At 39.0% G+C, this 24,423-nt stretch overlaps 1 protein-coding gene across 4 annotated transcripts in view; it reads right to left on the reverse strand.

Annotated features, from left to right (window-relative positions):
* GALC (galactosylceramidase) overlaps positions 1 to 13,863 on the reverse strand; it is a 57,270-nt gene extending 43,407 nt beyond the window's left edge. Inside the window, exons 1-6 of one of the 4 annotated variants that reach the window (XM_007987503.3) lie at positions 13,643 to 13,863; positions 9,127 to 9,195; positions 8,817 to 8,880; positions 7,135 to 7,248; positions 5,010 to 5,149; positions 2,810 to 2,848 (exon numbers count right to left, since the gene is read on the reverse strand). In XM_007987503.3, coding sequence (XP_007985694.1) covers positions 2,810 to 2,848; positions 5,010 to 5,149; positions 7,135 to 7,248; positions 8,817 to 8,880; positions 9,127 to 9,195; positions 13,643 to 13,837 — 621 coding nt within the window. In that variant the 5' untranslated portion in view covers positions 13,838 to 13,863. Of the gene's footprint in view, positions 1 to 2,809; positions 2,849 to 5,009; positions 5,150 to 7,134; positions 7,249 to 8,816; positions 8,881 to 9,126; positions 9,196 to 12,992; positions 13,591 to 13,642 lie in introns of those variants that run through there. The other 3 variants (XM_073011236.1, XM_007987504.3, XM_037984352.2) reach the window with 3 other exon arrangements.
* Between the last annotated feature and the right edge of the window lie 10,560 nt (positions 13,864 to 24,423).

A 24,423-nucleotide genomic window follows, 5' to 3' on the forward strand; every position in this document is an offset into this window, starting at 1 on the left:
TTCAACAAACGGAACACAGATCTCAATAAAATCTTGCTGGAAAAAAATGGCAAACACAAAGTAAAAAGTTTTTGAATCCTGAGAGATTTTACTGCACGAAAACTAAAGGTTCAGAGAAAAGGAAATGAAGTCTGAACTGTCTGAAACACTGAAAATGTGTCTTAGAGCAACAATTAGTCTTTCAAACCAGGTTAGTTGAATTAGAATGCACTGAAGTCAGCAACAGACTCTTAATAGTAAAAAAGTTAAAATAAAATAAAATATAGCCCTGGCTTATTTCATTAGTTTAAAAGAAAATGGAAACTAATACTTTTAATGCTTCCTTCAAATGAACATGAGAGACACACATGTATAATCACAAGAAATAAAACATAAGCTTTGAAATGTCAAATTTGGGTATTTAAAAATTTCATCACCTTTCACTATGAAGATACTGTAGCAATGCCATCCACCTGATTACAGAGTTATCCACTATACATGCACCAACTTGGCTTCTGCTCTGTCCACTTACTGCTCTTATCAGACCTGTGCTCATAGCAGACATGACTTTCCACTTACAATCCCTGTGCTCCAATCTTATTAATAGCTCCACTGACCCACCTCCCCAACCCATTCTGCTCCTACCAGCAGACTCTCACCAGCATACTTCAGCCTGGAATTGACCTTGAGTTACCTAGTTCTGGCTGCAATAGATCTTCTCAATCTATGCCCTCTCCACCCCTACAACTACAGATTAATTAAAATATGCCATTACTGGCTGGGTGCGGTGGCTCATGCCTGTAATCCCAGCACTTTGGGAGGCCGAGGCGGGTGGATCACAAGGTCAGGAATTCAAGACCAGCCTGGCCAAGATGGTGAATTCCCATCTCTACTAAAAATACAAAAAAAATTAGCCAGGAGTGGTGCCAGGTGCCTGTAATCCCAGCTACTCAGCAGGCTGAGGCAGAGAATTGCTTGAACCCAGGAGGCAGAGGTTGCAGTGAGCCAAGATGGCGCCATTGCACTCCAGCCTGGGTGACAGAGTGAGACTCCGTCTCAAAAAAAAAAAGCCATTATTGCAGTGAATACTTCAGCTTACTGATGGAGGTCAGTGCCCCCACTCTTCCTCCATTGATTAAACCATCTTTCATGACTTGTTTTTCTCCCATATCCCTTTACCTCTCAATCTTCAGTTCTTTGCACATGCTATGCCCCTCCTTAGCAACGTGGAGAGTTCCCATCCATCCCTTCTTGAACATTCAAATTACACATCACCTCCTCTAAAAGACTTCCCAATCAACCCTGGCAGAGTTGTCATCTCCTCTGTGTGCCTTCTAAGACCTGTAGGTGTATATCTGACTCTATACCACCCTCCCCAATACAAAAAATCCTTTTGGGCAGAAAACCACATTCTCTATCCTTATATTACAACCATATGCACAATGACTGACAAACTAGTGTTGAGCAAATAAATGCTCTATGATTAACTGAATGAAGATATGAAAGAAATGTATTGAACCTTATCTACTTAAGAACATAAAACACCCAATTTAAATAAATTTTTTTCTATAAACACGCATGTGCAAGGATCTTTTTTGTATAATGACTTCTTTTCCTCTGGGTAGATACCCAGTAGCAGGACTGATGGATTTGTGAAAATTTGGAACTAGCCCCAAATGCCCATCAATCAATGAGTGGATAAAGAAACTGCCGTATATGTATACAGTGGAATACTACTGGGTCACAAAAAGCAATGCATTAATGGCATCTGCAGCAAGATGGATGGGATTGGAGACTATTATTCTAAGACAAGCAACTCAGGAATGGAAAACCAAACATCGTATGTTCTCACTCATAAGTGGGAGCTAAGTTATGAGGATGCAAAGGCATAAGAATGATAAAATGAATTTTAGGGACTCAGGGGTAAAGGATGGGAAGGAGGTGAGGGATAAAAGACTACAAATTTGGTTCAGTGTATACTGCTCCAGTGATGGGTGCACCAAAATCTCAAAAATAACCACTAAGGAAATTACTCATGTAACCAAATACCACCTAGTCTCCAAAGACCTATGGAAATAAAAACAAAATTTTTTTAATATAAAAATTTTTTAAAACATGAAATAAAATATTGTCCCAAAATTATATTTCTTGGAGAAAAGATACATATAACAAGACAAAAGGAAGTGAAAAGTAAACTAGAGAATAGCTCCATCTGAAAAGTAAAACCGTCATTTATTTCCAATGGCAGAAGTTATTATTCTGTTTTTCCTTTCCTGGAAAATAACAATTATAGTAGTTACCTCATAGGTAAGGATGTGAGAATTAAATGGAGATAAATAGTTAGGAAAAGTGCCCCAAAAATAACACAATTGGCAGATGTTATTGCCACCTCTTTGCTAATCACAAAGAGAAACATGTACTAAAACACACTCCAATAGAAAACAAGAATTAGAATATATGCCATAAATTTTGATAAAAGACAAAAAACTGTTACATTTCTTGAAGTCCCAAAAGTCTAAAATGATATAATTGTTTCATAAAATTTATCAGAATTCCAAAACTAATGAGTTTTAAAATAGAAAAATTCAACACAATTCTTTAGACAAAGGTAATTAAGGACTCACAAAGAATTATACATGCTTTAATATCAGGAATATAAACATTGTTAAGATTTTGCTTGAATTTTATGTCACAACCAGCAAAATAAATAACTGTAGTATAAAAAATATGGTGTTTCCAACACAAATTTCCTACTAATTTCTGTGTCTGGAACTACAAGGAATTATTCACTAAAATGTTAGAGACAGAAAGATACTAAAGTTGTACACACCTTAATATAATTGGCATTATATGACCTCTCATTCCAAATCTGCAAAACAAAAAGTCAAAAAAGTATGAATTGAAAGTTATGGAATGTCAGAAAGTAGATTATCATTAAGATACCATTTCTCTCATCATCTTTCATATTATCTGATAAGCCATTTTTTTCACTTTATGGGATATCCTGCCATAGAATTTATAGATACTTGTAAGACAGCATAACTTTTTAAAAATTAAAATATTATTTTTAAAAACTTTAAAATATTTCGTGGGTATTTTTCAAAAAGTAATTTATTCCAAAGATTTTCAACAATGGAATATTCATTAATTCATTCAACACATGTTGACAGTGCAATGTGTGCCAAAGACTATACTAGGCATTGGAGAACAAATAGATATGGAAACTGTTACAACAATTATGACAAGATCCCTATAGGCACACCTGAAAGCCAAGTATTAATATGTATACTGTATAGAAGGCATATTTTTAAGCATACACAGAGAATCACAGTAATATGCTAGTCACAAAAGCAAACTCTGAATGAGGATGGATAAAAGGAAATATATACATCTATTAGGTTTAGAGTCATGAAGCCTGGGGTTTTAGAATTGAAAGAACTTCCGTAACTCCACAGTTGAGAAAACTGTTAATAACAAGAGATGATTCTAGAATCCAGGTGCAGCTCTTTTTACTCCAACGATACAGGAAAGAGTTTATCAATGAAACTCCTCAACATAGCATGTGTTATCATGAGTCTAAACAAGATGTGAATTACCCATTACTTGTGATTGTACCATAAGAGAAAGCTATTAGACCAAACCTACATTTAGTCTCATTATTGGTTATAAATGTCCCGACATTTAAGAAAGTTCTCCGGCCAGGTGTGGTTGCTCATTCCTGTAATCCCAGCATTTTGGGAGGCTGAGGTGGGCGGATCACGAGGTCAGGAGTTTGAGACCAGCCTGGCCAACATAGTGAAACCCCGTCTCTAATAAAAAGAAAAGAAAAATAGCTGGGCATGGTGGCGGGTGCCTGTAATCCCAGCTACTTGAGGCAGGAGAATCACTTGAATCCAGGAGGCAGAGGCTGCAGCGAGCCGAGATCACAACACTGCACTCCAGTCCGGGCAACAGTGCCAAAAAAAAAAGAGGAAAGTTCTCAAATATAAACTAATTTTCAGTCATAATTTGGAAAAGGATAGCAAAAACTAGTATACCATTTCTTCTGACTTCCTCCAGCCCTTGGCTCATCCTCATGCCCTGTATCACCATGTAGTATTGCAGTTAATATGTTCCAGTGTCTACTTCTCTTACTGAATACAAGAGCTTATTAATCTTAGTAGCCCTAAAATATTACAGTCACAGTTCCTGCAACACAGTAGGAGCTCAATAATTGTTTGCTGATAATCTAACTCATGATTGCATGAAAATGTTTAAGTATTAGTTTTAACTGATGGTATATTAATAAGCAACTGATTATGGAGACCCAGTATGTGTATGTTAAGGCTCTGTGGGGTATGATGCAGCCTGAGGCATGCCTCCACCCAGCCAACAGACAAGCTGGACATGATACCATTTTCCATACTTTTTAAATCCTTAAAAGGTGTTAAGGTGTTAAATAACAGTTTGTGACAGGTGGACACAGATTTCAGCCAGCCTGCCAAATCTGGCTCATCATCTGTAATTTTACAACTTGAGAGCTAAAAGTGCTTTTAGTTTTAAATAGTTACATTTTAAATGGCTATATATTTACCTCAAGATCCTCAATATTGCCTTTTGGCCCACAAACCCAAAACTATCTATGCTCTGGCCCTTTACTAAAAAGTTTGCCAATCTTTGGCTTAAGACAACAATAGAATAAAATGAGACTAAACCATAAGCTGTCTAGGAAACACAACATTGTTGTAGGAACCAGAGAAAGTAGGGAAAGCTTTGAAGGAGAATTTGAGTTGGGTTGATAACAAAAAAAAACCAGCTCAGAGGAAGGAGGTATACACTTAGTACAGTTTGCAAAAGTGGCAACATTGGGATGGGCAAAGGGGAGCAATTAAAGGTCACATGTACTTAGCTTGTGTTATTATCAGACACCAGTAGAATAAATTAGTCTCAGGACATAAAATGGTTAGTCAAAAAGTACCTTAGAACCAAATTATATTTTAAATTACAAATAAATGTCCAAAACTGAATCATATTTTAAATATATTACTAACTCCAATATAATCAATGTCCAAATCATGATAACGCTTGGCACCCACAATCCAGGTCACGACATAATAGGCAGTCAGCTGAAGATTGACATAAGGCCAGTCAAAACCTTTTCCCAGCCATCCAGGGAATGACCATGGCAACCCTGCAGAGAGAAGGGAGGAGGCAAAGGTAGAGGAGGTATAATGGTGCTGGCGCTATTGAAAATAAAACAAAATTTTTTTAAGAAAAGCATTCAACTTGCAAAAACAAATACAGATCTGACTAAAGGAAAGTTTATATACCATATAAAAATTATTGAAATCCTTTCCAATCTATAGACACTATAATTCCTTATTGATCCCTAGAGTCAGGTCCCATAATTTCAAATGTTCTTTCCAGGCAAAAGAAAAATAACAAATACAAACACCTCTATCCAAGACCCTTACCAATAGAAAGAAATGTACCACATGTTTTAACTTAACATTTCCACTCACTGTTGGAATGTTCAATATTCAACTTCTGTTCTTTGAGGTCAAACCAAAGTATTCTAAAAGGCTTATTCCAAACTACTCACTCCTTTGAGTTATGTATAACACAAATTTATCATTCACTTGTACATCTTCTTATAATTTAAGGGTCCTTAAAATATTAATCAGTCAGGCAATGTAATGTAGCAAAACTAGTTTGTTCTTATATCAATATAAATGACAACGAATCCATAGAGAAATATACCCTTGTTAAGTGATATGCATCAAATAAGTCCATATTCTTCCAATAACCCTGATTATGTTTAAGTAAAAAACTGAGAAGAGTAGAAAAGTACATATTATAATGCTAAATTTAAATTGCTACTAATATATTAAAATAAGCTCAAAAGTTAAGTTCCTCAGCAATAAATATATTACCAAACTAGTTCACCACTGAAAAAAATAAAAATAAAAATGACAAAATGCTTATTTTCTAAACTCAGGAGGAACACCCAAGTGTATTACATAAGAAATGTGACATTAAAGTAATAGAATTCTTGAAAACAATGAAATGCTAAATGCAATCTGAAGGCCTACCATGTGTAAGTCTTTGTTAGGACATGGTTTTGCCTGCCATATTTTCTACATTTAAATGAGGTCTGACCTTGGAAGCAGTCTAGTGGATATTTGCTAAATTCAGTGATGTTTTTACTGCAAACAGCATTTCTGGAATCTTACAAAAGCCCATTTATAAAGAACATACTTACTCCTAATTTCTTTTAACTTAGAAAATATTACTCTTATCCTTTAATTTGATTGCTGAGAAAATTATTTTTTAAATAACTAGAAATCGGGCCTTTAAAATGAATCATTAATTTCATTTAACTTAGTCTGAATTTAAGCCTGTTTCAAAAAATCAAATTCATTTCAAGCGATGAAAGTATCCCATCACTCTGATGTTTGAAACACTCCACAGGCTCTGTACGCATTCTCACAGAACTGTGAAATGTACATAGTCCCATTGAAGCAACTAGCCAATGATCCTTCCAATAGAACCTAAGCTCCACAGGTGCAGGGATGGGGATGGGATTGGCTTCCTGAGTCCGTAGAACAGTAACCAGCACATTATTGAAGTTCAAAAACTAATAAACAAACAAAAAACACTTTTGTATGTAACTTTTCTAAAAATGGGTTTACTACTACATGTAATATACAATTGTGTAACTAGTTAGGTGTACTACTGCATAGTATTACCCTTTTATGAATACTGATGACAGATTTGTGAATAGTATTACCCTTTTACGAATACTGATGACAGATTTTGTGAAGAAAAGTAGTTTAGCATCATAGAAACATGGAATTATGTGCTAAAACCGATTTTGCCATTTACTAACTGTCTATGACCTTAGGTCAGTGGCATAATCTTTCTAAGCCTCTACTGCTTCTTCCTGCCAAATGGAAAGAATCATGCCTTACTTCACAGGTATTATAAGGATTCAACATAACATATAAGGGCAAAGAAACGATCACCCCTGACACATGCTTTGCTGCTGGTAGCATACTGGTAGTATTAACGACATTATGAGCACTTCCATACTAATAGAGATTCCACCAACATGATCCAGAATTTAAAAGTTAAAGGAAAAGAGACTGAAGAAGCATTGCAAACTTCATTTCTTACCAATGAGTGTAATATTGGGATTCCTCTTCTTAGCTTCCTTCATTAACCACCACTCATATCCTCGAAAATAATTCTCATCTAGTGCATAGTGCATGTGGGAGGGCTCAGTGCCATCTGAATAGAGGAGAGCAAAAACGGAAGTAATGATCCATGAATGGTACTCCCTAGGACCATCTCACTCCCCACCCCCACCCGCAACACCCACTTCACAAAAGCAGTATTCCAGTTCTAATCCTGAAGTTGGGCAAATTGTAATCTTATACAATTTAAGGATGGATGATAAAAGCACATTATTTCATCCTTTTTTCATTATCTTAAGCATTGTAAAAGTCTTAATAAAACCACAACCTTCTATTATAAGCAGTACTGAGAGAAATGTTATCACCTCATATAACTAAAAATTCCCAGTATTCATTCTTTTGGGCTTTTGATCTCTCTGTGGTTTTCAAATCCCCATGTCCAACTTTAAGTCTCATTACCTCAACTTTCAGCTTATCAATGCTGGATATGAATCCCTGGGCTCCTGAGCCCTGTTTTCAGAACCCACACCTTTAGCCTATAATATGTCTTGATATAGGAAGAGTTTTGAGAAACAAAAAAAAAAATTGGAATAAGTATACATATCCACTCTAAGAATAACAAAATTCTATACTAACATCTGCAGTTAGTAGAGGTTACATTATCTTAGCACCGAGGTAGGTAACTGCTATTAAAGTCCTCATATATTCCCACAGTTCACAAATATCTGCCCCTGCTAAGTTGGGCCTTCCGAGAGGCCCTTGCGCATTTCTTCTTAAAGGTAAACATCAGAATTCACAAGCACTGCCTGTTTATGTATCTCTACCTCTAATTTAGCTTCAGCAAGTGAAATTAGCCCATCATTGTCAATTCTGCCTAAAAGGTTTTAACAGTAAAATGCAATAGCTTGGGGAAAGTTTCTGCTATGGGGGTTTCTTTTGTTTTTGCTTTGTACTTTTTATTTCAACATAAACACTAATACCACCACATAGACATATCTGTTCAACAAAGAATTACTTCCAAATCCCTAGCAGGAATACAAGTATGCAGGAGATACACTAGAGTTCATTATAATGAAATCTGATCTATAAACAATAAGCTATATCTAATCACAGAGAGAATTTTTTTCTTCTTCCTGAAAAACAAAAGGCCTATAAACTGCCAATTGGTAACATGCACTACACAAAGCCAATCAAAATAGTGACAATGAAGACTGAAGATTTAGTGATTAAAGTTTTGTTTTCAAAAGAAAAAAAAGCTGTATCTCTGAAACACTGGTTACATACATTTTTATCACATATTTTAAGTTAATAGCACTTTATATGCTCTACATAAAATTAAAATCTTTCTAACTTCTCAATAAAATTCAAAACTGTCCCTATGCTCTGTCCTGTATATATAGATTTTAGAAAACTGTGGATTTGTTTACTACCGATTACTTCAACTAAATAAGCAATTTAAAGTCTGAATGTTGTTTTAGATGGGCCATATTCTATATAATATTTTAAAATAATTACAGTTTAAAAATGAGGAACACTCTAATAAGCAACAATCAATCTCAAAAGTGTTGGTACTGTTTACACATATTCTGAAATCACAGTCCATATGGTGAGGTATAGATTAAAATGTTGACGGGAGAAATCCTATCTCCCAAATTCTCCTACCTGTTGTCTGCCCATCACCACCTATTTCCACTTTTAGAATATGCAAAGAGGCACCAAAATTCGGCTGTGAAAAGAATTAACAGTATTAACATAGTGCTGTATTGTATGATGCTTCAAGACAATTACTAATTACTGCCTTACGTTTTACAGACGCAAAAACAAAAGTAAAACTTCAAATAGCAATTTATTCCAAAAGTAATGCGCCATTTTTTCAAAAACTAGAATTTTGAGGCTAAAAAATTATAGGTGAAATTCACCCTACAGTTTCTAAAATATCACAGGTATCAAGAAATAATTATTTTTTCATTACCTTAAAGAGATAATCCAGTATCTGAGAACGATAGGGCTCTGGGTAATTTACTAGAAGTCTGGAGGTTGCCTAAAAAAATAAGTTTTTAAAAGTATGAATAAAAGAAATCCAACCATGAATATTTGTCTACAGTGTTCATGCACACCACCTGGTATACACATAGTTAGCCTCAGGCAAGGTCAGACTGTGGAAAAGCACCTCACAAGTTGCTTATCTGCCCTTTCTGTGCCAATCACTGGGCAAGCAGGGCTGCTGTTTGTCCAACAGCTAAAAGGTTCTCTTCTTTTGGGATGAGGGTTAACTGGGAGGTAAGCTTGCTAACTTCATGATCACAAACTTATCTTGAAATTCAGGTTTTCTATCTTGAGACCAACTGGCAACAATATCTCAGGGCTAAAATGAGAGGGATGAAAGTCAGGAAATTTTTCCCCTTAACATCTTCCAGAAAAACATCACAAGCAGCAGTGCTGAAAGGAAGCACCACTTTCCCCATCCTCATAAATTCTACCTGTTACTATTAAGAATAACTAGCAATAATCTCCAGACCAGGCTGTACTAAGAAAACTTAACCCAAGAGTGGCATAAGAATGCATGGAAAGACAAGGGTGGACAGTGCGGGGACCAATACCGGATCATGCCTGGACCATGCCATACAACTATTTGAAAAAAGAAATCACAAAACCAATAATTGACCTATAATCTATCCTTTGGCAGGCAATATAACCAAAAAATAAATAAAAAGAGGCCGGTTTTTGGCATGAAACAGTAGCACATCCTCAGGCTTGTAAACCAGACAGTCCTAGGTTCAAACTGCTGACACTTTGCCAGGTGTGTGTATGATGACAGGGACAAAATACTTCCCTTTTATGGGGTTTAACTTTCTATTTTATATTCTCACGTATGCTACCACTGACATTCTGGTAGTGCCCATATCTACTTGTTCTCACACCCAAAACATCCCCAGTCCCTACCAGTGAGGCAAAGACCCATGGAGCTGCTCTCTAGTCACTCTTCCCATCTACCTCAATATATCCCAAACCAAACATAGCATTTTTGCACCTATCTGCTCCTTTTCCTGAGCTTGCTGTCTCAGTAACGAACACTGGCCTACACCATAAACTTGGGCCACCTTTTGTCCAAATGTCTCATGCACCCTCAATCACCAATCGTTAATAGCTCTCAAATCCTTCCTCTACTCTTCAACCCCACTGACTTACCTAGGCCCTCCTCACTTATGAGAAAAGCCTAAGTGGTCTCAGGGCATCCCCTCTGCCTCTCCCTCTATTCTATCTCCCATGCTACTTACGAGAGCAACTTCCCAAAACACAAATGTAATCGTGAAACTCTTCTGTGTAAACGTGCTAAGATCTTCCCTTCCCCAAAAGCTTTCAGGATATAAAGTTCAAATTGCTCAATTTTGCACCCAAATCCCTTAATTATTCAGTTCCCAACCCTGATACTTTACCCCTTATCACTCTCACACCTTCTATCTAGGTGTATCAAACAATGTTTTCTATTCTTATGCCTGGAATGCACCCCACATCCTCTCTTGGACAACTCCAATTCACCTTTCAGCTTAAATTCCACCTCTTCAAGGAAGGATGCCTTCTGACCCTGCTCATTGATTTGATGTAAGTGCCTCTCCTTTGGGCTCCTTTGGCACCAGATCCATATCTCTATTATAACACTTTGAACCCTACATCCTCATCACTCCTTTACTTTTCTGACTCAGCTTAGTTCCCTAAGGACATGGACTGAATCTTATTCAAGTTCGTATCCTCATTCTTTGTTATTCAATAAACACTTATTAAATATTTTATGGGTCTTTTGTTGCACTGGTACAGGCAACATAACATAGGAGTCTTTAAGTCAAATGGAGTTTGTATTCTGATTTCATCATTAATAAGCTATGTAATCATAGGCAAATCATTGTAAAGTGGGCTATCTTACTCATTCAGCTGTTGTAAGACTAAAATTAGATGTATGTAAAGGACTTGGCACGTTACCTGGCACATAGTAAGTTCTCAATAAAGGCAAGTGTCATATATACAAATTTTTAAAATACATATTTCTCAAAGAGTTTGCAACCTAACAGGAGCTCCAATATCAAAATAGGCAATCTTTAAATGAACACTGTATAGGCACACTAATATATCCTTGACCCTAGGTAAACAATGCTTCCTGTCCTACACTATGCCATTAAAACTGTGCGCTTTGCTGTCTAGGGTTTATTTTGCCCTCTATGCACTCCCACATTTAACAGAGAAAGTATCGGCTTTAGGCAAACACACCAATTATGCTATTGCAAACCTACGGCCACACCTAACACAACAGCGTAAGTCAAAGGCAATATAACCAAATGTTAAAATGCACCATCAAGCAGTAACAAATCATAGGATTACCAACCACACTGCCTGAATGAGGCCTGGAACTGTTTACAGGCCCAGGAAAAACGCCCTGGGAACATTTCATCATCCAGTGGCCTTGAAATAACTTCCTCCTCCCTAATCCCTGAAACTGGTTATTAACCAAAATCAGTAATGTGAAAGACATCATCCTAAGTACTTCAGGTCTATCCTCACGATGCTCCTACCACGTAAGTATAACTGTATCCCAAAAAAAGAAAGTGAGACAGAGAGGAGTTATAATAGATAACCTGCCAGGTCATACAGTGAAGTGGCAGAACCCAGAATACACTCTTGGCAATCTTCTCTTTAGTCTATATCCTTTGTTTTGTTTGGTTTTGGTTTTGGGGTTTTGTTTTGTTTTGTTTTGTTTTTTGAACGCAGTCTCACTCTGTCGCCCAGGCTGGAGTGCAATGTTGCGATCTCGATCTCGACTCACTGCAACCTCTGCCTCCCGGGTTCAAGCGATTCTCCTGCCTCGGCCTCCCAAGTAGCTGGGGACTACAGGCACATGCCACCGTGACCGGCTAAATTTTTGTATTTTTTAGTAGAGACGGTTTTTCACCGTGTTAGCCAGGGTAGTCTTGATCTCCTGACCTTGTGATCCACCCCCCTCGGCCTCCCAAAGCGCTGGGATTACAGGCGTGAGCCACCGCGCCTGGCCCTACATTCTTAACTACTTACTGTACCATACTGCTTTCCCTCTCTGACATAAAGATTAAATGACAGCATTCTAAACACTTACTGCCACAACTTGGGCTAGGGACCAAGGACTCCACAAAGAAGTTTAACGTGGTATGCAAATATAATGTTGCAATAATTTTCATTATTTAGTGAGTTCCTACGAGGAGTAATGCACTATACAGGGATACTAATAATTGTTGTATATTCTATCAGATTAGATAGGAGTTTCCTACTCTGAATTATGAAATGATTCGTCTCATCTTAGTAATTTTAAACTGGGCTTAATAAATCTAATGGAAACAAAGACTTCCATTTTTCGGTAAGCTCTTACACTAGATTTAGTATCACAAGCTACAAAAAAGACGGGGCCCCATTTCATGAAATATTGGCTGTTTCAGGTTTAGACCAAAAACATAAAAAGGAGAATAGTAGTAGCAAAGAATAAATGCATTAGCTCATCGACCCACAGGTTTCCCCTGAAACACACACCAGCACTGCTGGAGAGACTGCAAATTAGGGAATAAAAACATAAAATCAAAAAGGATCAGCTAACTCCAGGGGAAAAAAAAATTCCCCTAGCAGGTTATATCATGTGGTCAGACTACCGACCAGGTCATCCTTGCAGCAGGCATTCAAGCTTGTTCTGAGTTGAATGTAAGGATGCAAGCTCCATCCAACTCAACCCCAAAAACCCGAGTTCAACGTTAACATTTTCAAAAAGAATTAGCCCTAGATGTAATTTCAGGTACAAAAACCAAAAAACAAAAACCTTCTCACCCAAAGGTTGGCCACCATGAAGCTCGTGGGCCCAGAGGGAGTACCTGGTAGTTTCAGGCCGCTTGCTTATATTCCTTTTAAAGACACCTTGAGGCACCAGTCCTGCCTCCAAACAAAATCCTATTCGGCGCTACCGTCTCTGGAGAAGCGCATTCTTACCCTGCACTAACGACTGCCCGGGACTTACGACTCCACCACCCACCAGCTCCCCCAAAAGGAAGAGACACAGCCAAAGTATCCCGCTGGGGCGTTCTCTTTCGCACACGGACGCTCCCGCACTCCCTCGCCCTTTCTGGAGCGACGCTGCTCGACGGCCATCTCCGAGATGAAGACAGCCTGGGCCCCACTGCCTGGGACTAGGGTTCCAGCCCCGGCTTCTTCACTGCTTAGACCTGTCACTTTACTCTCTGGACCTCCGGATCCTCATTTGTTCAAACCTAACTGCCTCTGTGGTTCGTGTTAAACGAGAACGCACCCGCCCCAGCCCCGCAGCGCACCCGCCCCAACCGCCTGCTGACTGGCACCCTAGGAGAGTGAGGCCGAAGGTGGAGCGGGTCGAAACGCAGGGCAACGCCGCGGGGGTTTGTGGGGCGGGCCTCACGGGGCGGGCTCTTGTCGCCCCCCGCGTATCCCCGCAGCACGCCGCTCACCCCGCCGCCGCTGACCGCGCCGATGCCGTCGAACTCCCGGCCCAGCCCGTCGGAGTCGTCAAGCACGTACGCGCCGCCGGGCGCCAGCAGCGCACACAGCAGGAAGGGCACCGCGGCGCGGCCCGCTGAACCGGCGGCGGCCGTCATGGCTTTCACTCGGCGTTGCTGGGAAGCCGAGAGTAGCCACTCAGCCATTGTGTGGGTCACATGACTCCGGCGCCCAGGGAGGCGGGTCCCGTCGCCGCCACGATAGATACGGGCAGGAGACCGCTGACGCTGACGCCGCCGCCGCCATTTTGAGTGCGGATGAAAGGCCACTGACGCAGCCGGCGCAGGGTTGAGGAAGGAAGCGGCGAGCTTTTCCTTACTGCTCGCCTGTCTGTGGTCAGCCACAGGATTTCACATGTACTTGTCTTCCGACGTCACCTAGTGGAGCACTTTAACGCAGGGAAGGTGGATGTCCAAGGTCCACCCAGGGAAGAGGGCAATGAGTGGCCCTACCATGGCTCTTCCCCAGCATCTCAGGGAGTATCTACCTTGTGCGAGAACCAGGCTTGGACCCCAGGTCCCAGTTACATTGTTATCTTGATGGAATCAGTTTGCTTTTGGAGCCTGAGTTTTCCCTTGGATGAGATGAGGCGAGAAGAGCAGCAGTGAGGGACTGAGAGAAAAGTTAATAAGCACTCAGTACATGGAATACATTCCACAAGTGGCAAATGTTAGCTGAGAAGGTTCTCCAGTCTGGAAACTACCTCGGCATATTCAAGGCTTTTAGCCTTGAAGGAGTTAATAATATACCACCTCAAAATATGCTGCTGTGGCATATTGACTATTTTAAATTAAAGGCGCTTAAAAACAGCAGGTGCAAGATCACTCTCATGGATATTATGTGTCTTAAAAGGAGGAGATGAAATTCCCATGTGAAAGATGTCTTCCCTATAAAATAACGTTCTTATCTTCAAGGACAGAAAGTTGAAGTCGAGGGAAATCTGTCCAAACAAAATTTGTTAATCCCTATCTTTCTAGTCACTTCTCTACCCAGTTAATTAGCCCAAGCCCCTTCGCCTTATGTTTCACAACTTACTGTTTTTTGTCCATTTCACTCTATAAGCAGTTGACTCTTAACTGCTGCTTTAGGTTTTGTTTTTGTTTTTGTTTTTTTAGTGAGACCACCCCGTGCCATTTAAAATAAACAAATTCGTGTGGTTCTCTCCTGACAGTCCATAAATATCTTAAATTGATTTAATACTAGGGCCCTGCTGGGACCCTACAGGGGTGAAGGTGAAATTTTGCCTCCCCTACAATTTTATAAACTGTCTTCCACTGTCAGTTGAAGTGATTCCAGACAGATAACTCTAAATTGGTAGGAAAGTCGTGAATTGCCCTGGAATTTCTGCCACATCCAGCACTGTCCTGAGATTTCTGATTTCCTTGTTATTGAAGTAAACTAAAGAGACTCTGAAGAGCTGCAGAGAAAGATTTTCTGATCCCCAAATTTCTCTTAGCAGAAGTATGGAGCTGGTTGTCATTGCCTACACAAGCCCCTGAGATACCACAATGGCAAGGAAAAGACCCAGAGACTTTAGGACCTGTGGGATTTGTCTGCAGAACCCTATTTGGAATCTGATTGTTTTGCCCCTTAACCACAAACCTAAATCTAAGTTTTAAGAACTCAATTATACTTGAAGGTCAAAACTCTAGGCAATCCAATAAATATGCACATCAGGTCCTCTGATATCCCTGAATGTACATTAGCTATGTTTGTTCTTTCTTTCTTTTTAAATTACATCTATCCTGGTTTACTAAGGCCAGTCACAACTTTTGTCTGAACGTAATTATTGATAATGCTCCCTTCACCCTCAGTAGTCTTCTGGCTTGGATCAGTTAAATAGTCCCCTGTGTCTGAACCACTTATTTTCTTCGGTTTCTTCTTTCCCCAGTACAACAGGAATCTGAACTCTCTGCCTTCCCACTGCAATCAGTTTATGATGCAAGTCAGTAATTTTCCAGTTCTGTGGATTTACTGTTACAGAATTCACTCTGATCCATTTGTTCTAACACAATATATTAAGCATGAGCTGGAGCTCCTGTGGATACAAGCCATAGTAACCATTCGATCAAGTGAATGTTAAGCTTCTCTTATCAGCTCTTAACAAGCGCGTAAGACCCATGTAATACTGTGACTAGATGGGAAATACCAAAGTGATAACAGAGGAAACCACCTTAAACATAAAGTTAGGAAGTTGCATGATGATGTATGAATACCCAGCATACACCATCCTGTAGCACATCATTGTCAAACGGGTCAGTGGTCAGTGGTCTCGTTGTCTGAGGTGTTATCCAAGCTTGTCTCACAACCAAAAGAATTAAGGAGTGTGGACACCAGAGTGATGTTGAAGAGAGAGTTTATTATATGAAAGAAGAAAGCTGTCTGCAGCGGAGAGGGGTCCCAGATGGGTTGCCACTATTACAGTTGAATCCACAAGCTTTTATAAGAAACTCCTCTCATCTCTGTAGCTGTTCGTGTAACTTACTGTAAAGCTATCTGTGCAACTCCCCTTATCTGTGCAGCTGTGGGTATGTCTTGGGTAAGGATGAAGTTCAGCTTCTCTTTTTTGTGTAACTCTGGGTTCTAGGTAAGCACCCTCTCCACCCCCATGCACGTTCCCACAGAGCCCACCATGTATGTGCCTGAAAAAGGGGAGAAACTTTTTCCTGGGAACCTGCTAATCACACAAAGAACAAAAGGCTTCTATGCTGGGCCTTCCTTCCTTTATCAGTGCAGCTGTTGCCTGAGTTTTCCCCAGGCCACTCTATTTGTGCCTGTAGCGTGATTTTTCAGGCTGTCTTTCTGTTTAAAAGAATTTTACCAAAGACGAACTTTAGCTGTCTGCCCAACTAAGTTTTTCCCTTTTCTCCGCCCTCAGTTGCACCTTGTAGTTGGAAGGCATGCCACAAATATTTGAGCAATGTGTGAAATCTACAAAAGAGGAAACAAACTCTAAGGGAAAAGGTAGCCTTACTCCCAGGAAGTCCCAGTAGTTCCTATTAGTTCAGTTACCAAAGAAATTGCTTACCAGATAAATATTTGTTGTTTCTAATTTCTGATCTATATTCATGAGACCAGACATGAGGCAAGAAAGTTTCTAATAAAAGGCCAATAAATACAAGCTGACAGAGATCCTTGGAGTGCTGGGCACAGCCCTCAAATGTACTCACGATGTGAGATAAGGAAAAATGACAGTTATCCCACAAGTGATCATATGCTTAGCTTCCCTTGCGTCGGTGGATCAGGGTCAGTGAGATAAGACGGTAAGAAAGGAAGGTCCCAGTTTTCAGATTTTAAATGAGTTTAAAAAGTAATGACAGTGTTTCTGTCTCTCTGTTTAATCTGAAACACTTCAAGAATTTGCATGTTATCGTTGCTCAGGGGCCACACCGACCTCTGTACCATTCTAGTGTTCGTAAATGGTCTACCAAAGGAAACACGATGATTTTTCTCTTAAATAACAAGTGTTTCTAAGTATCACAACTACACCTCAGCCACCCCACATCTCTCCTTTTTCTAAATAAAATAATGTGACCAAAATCAAATAGTCTCTTGAGAGGGATCAGAGATCTTGCCTTTTAATGAAAATGTATTGATAAACTCTAATAGCAGTCTGGATTTTTTTTTTCTTTTTTCTTTCCCCAAGACTGTCATAAAACAGTATGATAGTAGTCTGTTGTCTCACTTCAGGAAAAGACTTTACTTTTATAAATCAGTCTACCTCCCCTTCAGTCTACCATCGATGGGCATTTAGGTTGATTCCATGTTTTTGGTATTAGGCTGTCAGAAATTCTAGGGCAGAGGCCAGGTTTATTTCTTATTTGTACATCTTAAGCACAGTGCCCAAACTATGCTAAGTACTCAATAAATATTAGTTGAATTGAACTAAAGGCAAATCATAGCTAATGTACATTAAGAACCCAGGGTGATCAGAGGACCTGATGTGCATATTTATTGGATTGCTCAGAGCTTTGACCTTCAAGTATAATTGAGTTCTTAAAGTAGGAATCCCCTGGGACATAAGAGTGTAGCGTGTTTTCTCGAACTGTCCTGTAACATCTGCTATATTTTTTAACTTTTATTTTAGGTTCAGGGTACATGTGCAGGTTTGTTACAAGGTAAATTGTATGTCCTAGGATTGATGTACAGATTATTTCATTACCCAGTTAATAAGCATAGTACTCGAGAGGTAGTTTTTTGATCCTCCCCTGCCCCCCACCCTCCACCCTTAAGTCAGCCCCAGTGCCTGTTGTTTCGTTGTTGTTTGTGTCCTTATGTACTCGATGTTTAGCTCTGACTTGTGAGAATATGTAGTATTTGATTTTCTGTTCCTGTGTTAGTCTTCTTAGGGTAATGACCTCCAGCTCCATACATGTTACTGCAAAGAACGTAATCTAATTTTTTTTTTTTTTTTTTTTTTTTTTTTGAGACAGAGTCTTGCTCTGTCATCCAGGCTGGAGTGCAGTGGTGTAATCTCGGCTCACTGCAATCTCCACCTCCCAGGTTCAAGCGATTCTCCTGACTCAGCCTCCTGAGTAGCTGGGATTACAGGTGTGTGCCACCACGCCTGGCTAATTTTTGTATTTTTAATAGAGACGGGGTTTCACCATGTTGGTCAGGCTGGTCTCGAACTCCTGACCTCATGATCTGCCCGCCTCGGCTTCCCAAAGTACTGGGATTACAGGTATGAGCCACAGCACCCGGCTTCTCATTGTTTTTTTATAGCTGCAGAGTATTCCATGTTGTATGTGTAACACATTTTCTTTATTCACTGATAGACCATTGATGGAGATTTAGGTTGATTCCATGTCTTTGCTATTGCAAATAGTGCTGAAATGACCATCCACTTGCATGTGTCTTTATGGGAGAATGACTTATATTCCTTTCAGTATATATTCAACATCTGCCATTTGTCTGGTCTTTCAACTCTGGACATGTTTCTTGATTGCAACTGTTAGTTACACTGCCCTGTTCAGTGACTTCTCTCTAAAATATGTTATAAGGCTCTATTAATTCAGGATTTTATATAAACAAAATGAAAATAATTCAGAGGACAGAATCCACCTAATGAAATAAATTATAAATTGCTTACTGAACATTTTCTTAAGTATAACTACAAATAAAAACTTCTATAGCAAAAAGCAATGTAGTATAGTAGTTAGAATATTGGCCTTGGAGCCCCAGGTTGCCTGGCTTCAAATCTTTCTCCAATGGCTTTGTAGCAGTGTAATTTTGGTTAAGTTACATAACTTCTTTGGGCTTCAGTTTACCCATCCATAAAATAGAGATAATGATGGCAATACATTAATGTGAACATTGGACAAGCTAATATTTATATAGCACTTAGAAGAGTGACCCACACATCCTATGTGTTATATGAGTGCTTATTATATAAATAACATAAATGACATACCTATGTAACTATAGTATAACTTTTGAGTTTACTGCTTTCCCCACAATTAATTCTGCAAAAACAGATTATTCCTGTCTTTCTATTGGTCTCAATTTTTCTTTTTGCTGGGTTGTTGTCTACAGTTATCCAAATCCATGTTGTGTGTGGCTGATTCCTCATAGTGAGAGTCTTGGTGTGAAGGAGAATTCTGCCTCCTTCAGAAGTAAAGGAACTAGATCCTCCCTCTTACTGTCCCTAGAAGTACAGGCTCTGACAATGACCAGGCTTTCTCAGTCAGTTCCTTGAACCTGCAAATTTGACCTTGGAAGAGTAACTAGATGTATGCACAGTTGAGAAATCCCACAAGAGCCATATCAGAGTCCAGAAGAGGCAGCTGCATAGAGGCTTCATCAGCAGTGGCCTCAGATACCTAAAGCAGCGTGATCAAGCAGTGCCATTCTCACCTGAATGCTCAGGCAGAGTGACCTGGCTGTCTTTTTGGTCCTTTGACTCTAACCCATTTTACAAGTCTCATTCTGAAGTTTCTGCATCAATTTGTTCCATATCCTGATTTCTTTCTTTCTAAGTCATTCATTTTCTTCTCAGGTTACCCACAGATGGTTTCTGTTACCTGCAGCAAGGAACTCTGATGGACACACCAGGTTATGATCCAAAGCTGATGTGATCATTGCAAAGAAGTCTCAGTCTCTGTGTCTGCATTTCTCCACTGTAAAAATTGCCTTCACCACCTGTAGTCCTTTTGCTGGTAATTGTTACAGCATAGATTTGCTCAAATAAAGGAATACCAGGAAATTGTATTGTCCTCCTATGCTTTACCTATGATATTTCTACTCTTCCTTGGATTGCAAATACCTACTTTATTGCACTCCTGCCAGGAAAAGAATTTTAGAATCCACCTAGCTCCAGGCCCCAGGCATGAAGAAAATGACTGTACAAGAGGTTCTCACCACTCAAAATATTTTTGAAACATCTATTACAATGCTCTCCAACAGCAATATACCCCGTAGTGAGATTGCTGAATCACATGGTAGTTCCATTTTTAATTTTTTGAGGAACTGCAAGTTTTCCACAATGGCTAAACTAATTTACATTATCACCAACAGTGTGCTTGAGTTCCCTTTTCTCTGTATCCCTGACAACATCTTCTTTCCTCTTTTTGATAACAGCAATTCTAACAAGTGTGAGGTGATATTATGTTTTCAATTTGCATTTCCCTTATGATTAGTGATTTTAAGCATTTTTTAATATACCTGTTGGCCTTTTATATGTATTCTGAGAAATGTCTATTCAGCTCCTTTGCCCATTTTTAATCAGGTTATTTATTTTCTTGCTATTGAGCTGAGTTCCTTATTTATTTTGGATATTAACCCCTGAGATGTGTGACTAGCAAATATTTTATCTCATTCTGTAGGTTGTCTCTTTATTCTGTTGACTGTTTCTTTGGATATGCAGAAGCTTTTTAGTTTAATGTAATTCCATTTGTCTATTTTCACTTTTGTTGCCTGTGCTTTGGGGACCATGTCCAAAACATCATTGCCCAGACCAATGTCATGGAGTTTTCTTCTATGATTTCTTCTACCAGCTTTACAGTTTCAGGTCTTACATTTAAGTCTTAACCCGTTTTGAGTTAATTTTTGCATATGGTGTGAGACAGCATGGCAGAGAAAGTCCAAAGGAAAGTGGACACATGCAAAGAGGGCCAGAGAGGTATCCAGGCTCTTACTATGGGGAAAAGAAAGAGAGATCAGCCTGTTACTATGTCTATATAGAAAGAAGTAGACATAAGAGACTCCATCTTGTTCTGTTTTTGAGATGCTGTTAATCTGTGACCCTACCCCCAACCTTGTCCTTGCAAGAGACATGTGCTGTGGTGGCTCAAGGTTTAAAGGATTTTGGGCTGTGCAGGGTGTGCTTTGTTAAACAAGTGCCTGAAGGCAGTACGCTTGTGAAAGGTCATCACCATTCTCTTAATCTCAAGTACCCAGGGACAGTACACTGCCAAAGGTCACAGGGACCTCTGCCTAGGAAAGCTAGGTATTGTCCAAGGTTTCTCCCCATGTGATAGTCTGAAATATGGCCTCGTGGGAAGAGAAAGACCTAATCGTCCCCCAGTCTGACACCCGTGAAGGGTCTGTGCTGAGGAGGACTAGTATTAGAGGAAAGGGTCTGTGTTTCTTTACAGACCTGAAACTGTAAAACTGGTAGAAGAAATCATAGAAGAAAACTCCATGACATTGGTCTGGGCAATGATGTTTTGGATATGGCCCCCAAAGCACAGACCTAATCGTCCCCCAGTCTTACACCCGTGAAGGGTCTGTGCTGAGGAGGACTAGTATTAGAGGGCAGGCCACCCCTTCACTTACAACAGCCCACTCTGTCGAGAACTAATCTATTCCTGAGATAACTAATCCAGAGAGAGAACTCACTCACTACTTCAGAACAGCACCAAGCCATTAAGGAGGGATCTACCCCCATTGCCCAAACATCTCCCACTGGGCCCCACCTCCCACTACTGCCACACTGGGAATCAAATCAACACTAGCTTTGTAAAGGCAAACGAACCATACCCAACTACAACAGTGAGATCTCTCAGGTACATACTCTTGAGTCTCTCCTTGGAAATGAGGAACAGGTTCATTCCTCCCCAGATCACACAACTCATCTAGGGTGTTTGTCACCCACCCGTACCTCAGGGCTTGCTTGGAAGTGAGGACTGCAATCAAGATGCAGGGCCCCTTTCTCAAGCACTGACCACATCTAAGCTCTTGAACATACTTCCTCTCTCACAACGGTAAACCCAACCCCCACCAAGCCGGACAATCTTTTTCAGTTTTGGGGGCTGGGAAGTTTTACTTTATTTCAACACATATTCTCCCAAGCATAGTGTCTGTGCCTCAGTCTTTTCCATGGCCTTGAGTTCCCTAAATCTTTTGAAACTCAAAACTCACATTGTCTTCTTTTTTTCCCCTGCTTGTGCCAGAAATTTCCTCGAGGCAATAAATGCAAAATGGTTGACTGATAGTGTCAGGATAGGGCTAGAGTGAAAAGAAATGTGGCTGGGAAAATATAGCATTATTTCAAAATCTTACCTTGCCATATTTAGTTGCTGCTTTAATTAGTGAAACTACACCTAGCAGATAGTGTGGTCTCACAAAGGATGCCTTCATCAGCAGAACACACTCTTGCACTGTCTGCCCCACGGAGAATTGGATCCACAATCTTCTCCCCATTACACGATGAGTAGCCCAACTGGCCAGTGTTGGGTCCCCAGTTTGTGACCACAAGAAGACCAAATAATGGACTGGTCAGAAATGCCAACCCCTTTAAGGCAGTGTTCTGAATAACTACTTATTGTCTTATTATCTACTACTACTTACTACTTATTATCTACTACTACTTATTATCTCGCGTTACGTTGTTAAAATGTCACAGTGACTCAATGATTTAAAATTTGTAACCATTCATTATAAAAGATAGCCCTATCATTGAAAATACAGTATTGCCATATTTTCCATATTAAGAAGCAAATTTCTTAAAAGCTGGTAAATTTCTTATTGTGTAGAGTTGGCAAGGTGTTAGCATAGCTCAGCTCCAGCTTTTTCTCCTGTTAAATCAGGAGAAATGAAAGTTTGTGTTTCTTATGTTTCTTAACTACAACCTTTTTTTTCTTTGAAAAACAAACCACATGCATATTTGATATGGACGTGAAAAAATATCCTTTCCCTAAAAGCAGAAGTATAGTCTATTCAGATAAAATAAGAGATCATGAGAGTAATGAAATACCTACGTAACAATGCCCTTGTACCCCGAACTTGAAAAAAGATATCCTGTGTATAGAAACCACAGATAAGCAGATGTACAAAACCAAGCAAAAATGAGAATTTTGAATTAGAGTCTTGAGTAAACTGAAATCATTACTTTCATTTTTGTAAAAGTTCAAGACACTTATTATTAATTTTTTACTTTATAAATTTTATTATTTCAGTAACATATTCTGATTTATGATTTACTATATGCTAAATTACTTTATAAACTTTCCTGTACTTTATAAATGTAAGGTATTAGTTTTAGTATTCTTAAAGAAAGACCTACAAAGGAAGTATTGAAAATCTTTACATTCCTGATATACCCTGATCAACTTCAATATGAAAAGCCTTGCTTATATACAGGCTCATCTTTTCCATCTCAGGTAGGAGAAAAAAAGAAAAAAAAAAGCACCACCACCACCAACAACAACCCTTAATGTCCTTTTACAAACACAGATTCAAAATGTCCTGATTACATCTTTAAAATTAGGTTAAATATTTTCATCCCAAATCAATTATGTTATTTTAAATAATATTTTCCCTTCATTTATAATAAAAGTTTGTGAGGGCAAGATTCAAAAGTGATATTTCTGACTTTTTTATATATCAATAGCAAGAAAGTTATAGGAGCTAATTTCACTTCATATTAAACCGCTTATAGATTTGGCATTAACTTTAACTTGCTAAAGTACAAGAGTTTTTGTAATAACAATAAAAATCTTTCTCAAATAAAATTTTCAAGTTTCATAAAATTATTTGTCTCAGCTAGTTAGTTCAACTGCTCCTAGCCATCTCTGTTTCCAAGAGGAGACTCAAAGAAGAAAATAGTTCTACAATCAAATACTATATATCCAATCCCATTAGTCTCTCAAAAAAAAAAAAAAAAAAAAAAAAAAGACTGTATGAAGTTGGCTACCTTAACCCCAGCCTTAAACAGCACAACAGCCATCATTAAACCCCTCAGCCTCAATTCTCCCTTTTCTGTTTTTCTCCCAGGAACTTCATCACCCTGAATCTGTCTACAATATCCTCCCCTATGTCACACATCCAAATGGCTCATTCTATTTTATCTGTACCCCTCTTGAAGTGCTTCTTCATTTTGCCATTGCATTACAATCACTATTAAACATGTCTTTCTCCTTTACTAGGTAAAAAAAAAAAAAACTCCTTTTGGTTGATAGCCAGTTCGTATATATCTCCCCGCACACTGCTGGCATGACGACTGAATGAATGATTGAATTAATGAATGAATAAAGAAATAAAATATTTAATATATATTCCATTAAGTAAGGGGCATATTATATCTGTACACACTTGAAATTAAGATGCAATGAGATGAGTGAGTTATAAAAATTACAGTACGGTAAAAAATAACTAGAAACATCTTTAAAAGTATTTAAGAGAGTTTTTGCTTCAAACTTGGATAATGCACGTCCTTCTCATTGAGATGCTACTTCCTCATTGGTTTGTGGTGAAATATGAGTGCAATTTCCTGTCCCCTCAGCAGTGTTGG

This window comes from Chlorocebus sabaeus, chromosome 24 (assembly GCF_047675955.1).
Source record: "Chlorocebus sabaeus isolate Y175 chromosome 24, mChlSab1.0.hap1, whole genome shotgun sequence".
Taxonomy (NCBI): domain Eukaryota; kingdom Metazoa; phylum Chordata; class Mammalia; order Primates; family Cercopithecidae; genus Chlorocebus; species Chlorocebus sabaeus.